Genomic DNA, 3,244 nt, shown 5'->3' with positions numbered 1-3,244 from the left:
GGTGGGGGTTGGAGTGGGGGGGTTTGTGGGGACACTGGTGGAGTTAACTAAAGCTTACATGGATATAGAAAAATCTGAGCAGTCGTCCAGCGAGTCTAGAAGAACAGAATTAGGAAAATTAGAATACTAGAATAAACAAGGACTGTTAAACTGCAGTGGATCGGCAGAGTTTGATATCAGTATGAACAGTTCCAATGAACAGACTAGAACTCCCATGCCTATATTGTGTATGATTTCTGACAAGGTGTTCCAAAAATTCACCGAAGAAACAAACTGATATAAGCAATGATACTGAGTCACTTGTCTTTGTGTCTTTGTAAGGGGAAACTAGATTGTCTTCATACCTGTGGAAAAATTGCTTTTTCCACAGAATTGTTCTACTACTCCAAAGGTCAAAATTTTATTTTCAATCATTTTGCATTTTTCTTAGACATTTCCCTTGTGAATTTAGTTGTGAGGTATAAGCCAGTGTATTTTATATTTTTTAAGCCTGTTCAATTTTAATTTTATTTATCTGCTGACTATCCAAAGTAATTTATTTCCATTTTTTATTTTAATTATAAGTGGTCTTTTGTCCATTCTTCAGAGCATAGAAATGAGATAAATACATGCTTTGTTACCTGTGAAGGGGGATATTTTTCTCTCTCCTTTTATACAATTCATGATTTTTATTCTCTTTTGCATTGCTTTGTCATTTTCTTTGTTTATTTTGTGGATAACTATATTTCTCCATGTGAAAACTTAATCAGTAAGTTCATGTATTATTCTTTCATTCCATTTTTTTCTGATGAATCCGTCAATGACATTTTCAATTTTGGTCAGAGTATATTTGTCCAGATAGGCAGTAGCTTTAATTTATTAGAGTTTGGAAGTCAAAATAATGCTAAAATGTATTGTATTGATTTATGAACTTGAAAACCCCACCAGAGTAATGTAGTTATTAAAATTATCCTTTCATTTTATTAGCATATGTACCTATTAATATATCTCAATAATGACATAAGTTTACATCTCTTTATTATTATTTATTCATTTGAACTTTTACAAGCATTTATATCAGATGCTCTCACCATTACATTGTTATATAAATATTTCTTTCCCCAAACTTGCAAATTAATCCATTTTATCTGAAGAGGCCAAGTAAGTGGAAAAATGAAACTTTCACAAAGACTGCAACACAACTGACTGGAGAACGAAATTGTTGATTGAAGACAGTTGAAGTAACAAATGGCAAAAAATACTAAGAATTATGACAAGTTTTGTCAATTCTTATATTACACATTATTGTATGTTATTTTTTAGAAATGTCCAATGACACTATTGTATATTAGGTATAAACAAATGAGCAATGAATCCTATACATGGTATTTTCCATCATCATTACACAAAATAATTAGGAAAAGAAATCAAGTTGACATCTTAAACATCACGAAACTTACATTATTTTCACACACAAGGTGAGTATAGTAAGGCTTAAATTAAGATATCCACAGGAGTAATTTTTAAGTAGTACTTATGTACTCCTGGGACTAAACAATTCTGTTACTCAAGTAGCAGAAAGCAAAAGTTGTATAAATCACAAAATACTGGCAATTTTAGGAATTATTGATTAAAAGCCAAGATATATTTTGAATTTGTCTCACAATTGAGAATGAATAGAAGTGTCTCAACACAAGAGGTATGCTACTCTTCTTTGAAAAACCTTACTTATAGCCGACTTGATAGCATTATTTCGCAGACTGTAGATCATTGGATTGAATGTTGGGGGAACAACTGTATAAAGGATAGTAAGGAAAATGTCTAAAGCAGTTGGAGATTCAGAATGAGGCTTGAAATACTCAAAGGAACCTGTAGAAAAAAACAGTATGACCACAGCGAGGTGGGGGAGGCAAGTGGAAAAGGCCTTGGCTCTGCCCTCCGCAGATGGCATCCTCAGCACGGAAGAGAAGATGTGCACGTAGGAGAACCCAATAAACAGGAAACAAAGAAATAATATCAGAGCCACGAAGGCAATGACCCCAACTTCACCCAAATACTCATTGGAGCAGGAGAGTCTCAGGAGCTGGGGGATATCACAGAAGAACTGGTGAATGATGCGGGGGCCACAGAAGTGGATGGAGAAAGTAGCTGCCGTGTGCATGACTCCAGAAACGACCCCACAGACCCATACACCGGCGACTCCCTGGACACAGGTTCTGACGTCCATGATGATGTCATAGCGCAGGGGAAGGCAGATGGCCACATAGCGGTCATAGGACATCACCGTGAGTATGAACACCTCAGTAGAGCAACAGACAATGAAAGCAAAGCACTGCACTATGCATTCCCAAAGGGAAATATTCCCACTATGCATGAAAGAGTTGTAAACAAATTTCGGCACGGTCACGGAAATGTAGCAGAGATCCAACAAGGAGAGATGCTTCAGGAAGAAATACATGGGGGACTGGAGACTGTCATCCAGGGAAGTTGTGGTGATGATGAGCATGTTGCCAGTTAAAGCCAACAAATAAAGGACTAAGAGCAGAGAAGCATACAAGATTTCTAGCTCAGGCTTGGCAGAAAACCCAAGGAGAAGAAACCCATTCAACGTGAAATTCGTCATGGTTCTGCTGTTGGCTGTAAGACACGATAGACAATTTTAGTAAGTAAGTAAGTAAAGGCCCTCCTGTTGATCATCGATTTGCTCGAGCGGGCCCAGTAATGTCTCCATTGGACACTTTGTTGTTACTGTGTTTGGCATATCGAATACGTCAGCGGGAGCTTGCCAGGCTCTGCTGTGCGGGCGAGATACTCTCGGTAGCTTGCCGGGCTCTCCGAGAGGGGCGGAGGAATCGAACTCGGGTCGGCCATGTTGGCTGCGTGCAAGGCAAACGCCCTTCTGTTGTGCTATCGCTCCAGCCCAGACAATTTTAAATAGATGTTTTTAATAACACCAGTGAAGAAGCAGAATATGTAGTGAAAAACTTCTTCACTATAAATAGAGATTTTTTTGTAGTGGTAACCATACTGACAAATTTACATTGTCTTTGTGCAAGAAATGAACACTCTGAAGATTATTAACGTTAAAATTTCTATTTCAATTTTAAACAGAAAAAAATAATGAAAAGATCATCGGTGATAGAGTAAAGAGGTTAAGTCATATGCTTTCAAGTACCTACATGATTTTATGCTTTTGATTTTGTTTTTGTTTGGTTTTAAAAACTCTCATTGGTGCTGGGTGCCATTCCCAGCTCACTTCCCGGGG

The 3,244-nt window shown here is 37.5% G+C and overlaps 1 protein-coding gene across 1 annotated transcript; it reads right to left on the bottom strand.

Moving 5' to 3' along the window:
• Positions 1 to 1,666: 1,666 nt before the first annotated feature.
• On the bottom strand, positions 1,667 to 2,602 carry LOC130040220 (olfactory receptor 14J1-like). The gene has a single exon (XM_056132232.1). It carries the CDS (start codon positions 2,600 to 2,602, stop codon positions 1,667 to 1,669), a length of 936 nt encoding a protein of 311 aa, XP_055988207.1.
• Positions 2,603 to 3,244: the final 642 nt, after the last annotated feature.

This window comes from Sorex fumeus, unplaced genomic scaffold, assembly GCF_029834395.1.
Source record: "Sorex fumeus unplaced genomic scaffold, SorFum_2.1 ptg000094l, whole genome shotgun sequence".
In the NCBI taxonomy this organism is placed as follows: Eukaryota; Metazoa; Chordata; class Mammalia; order Eulipotyphla; family Soricidae; genus Sorex; species Sorex fumeus.
The sequence above is the reverse complement of the archived record's forward strand: the minus strand, read 5'-3'. Positions and strand labels throughout refer to the sequence as shown.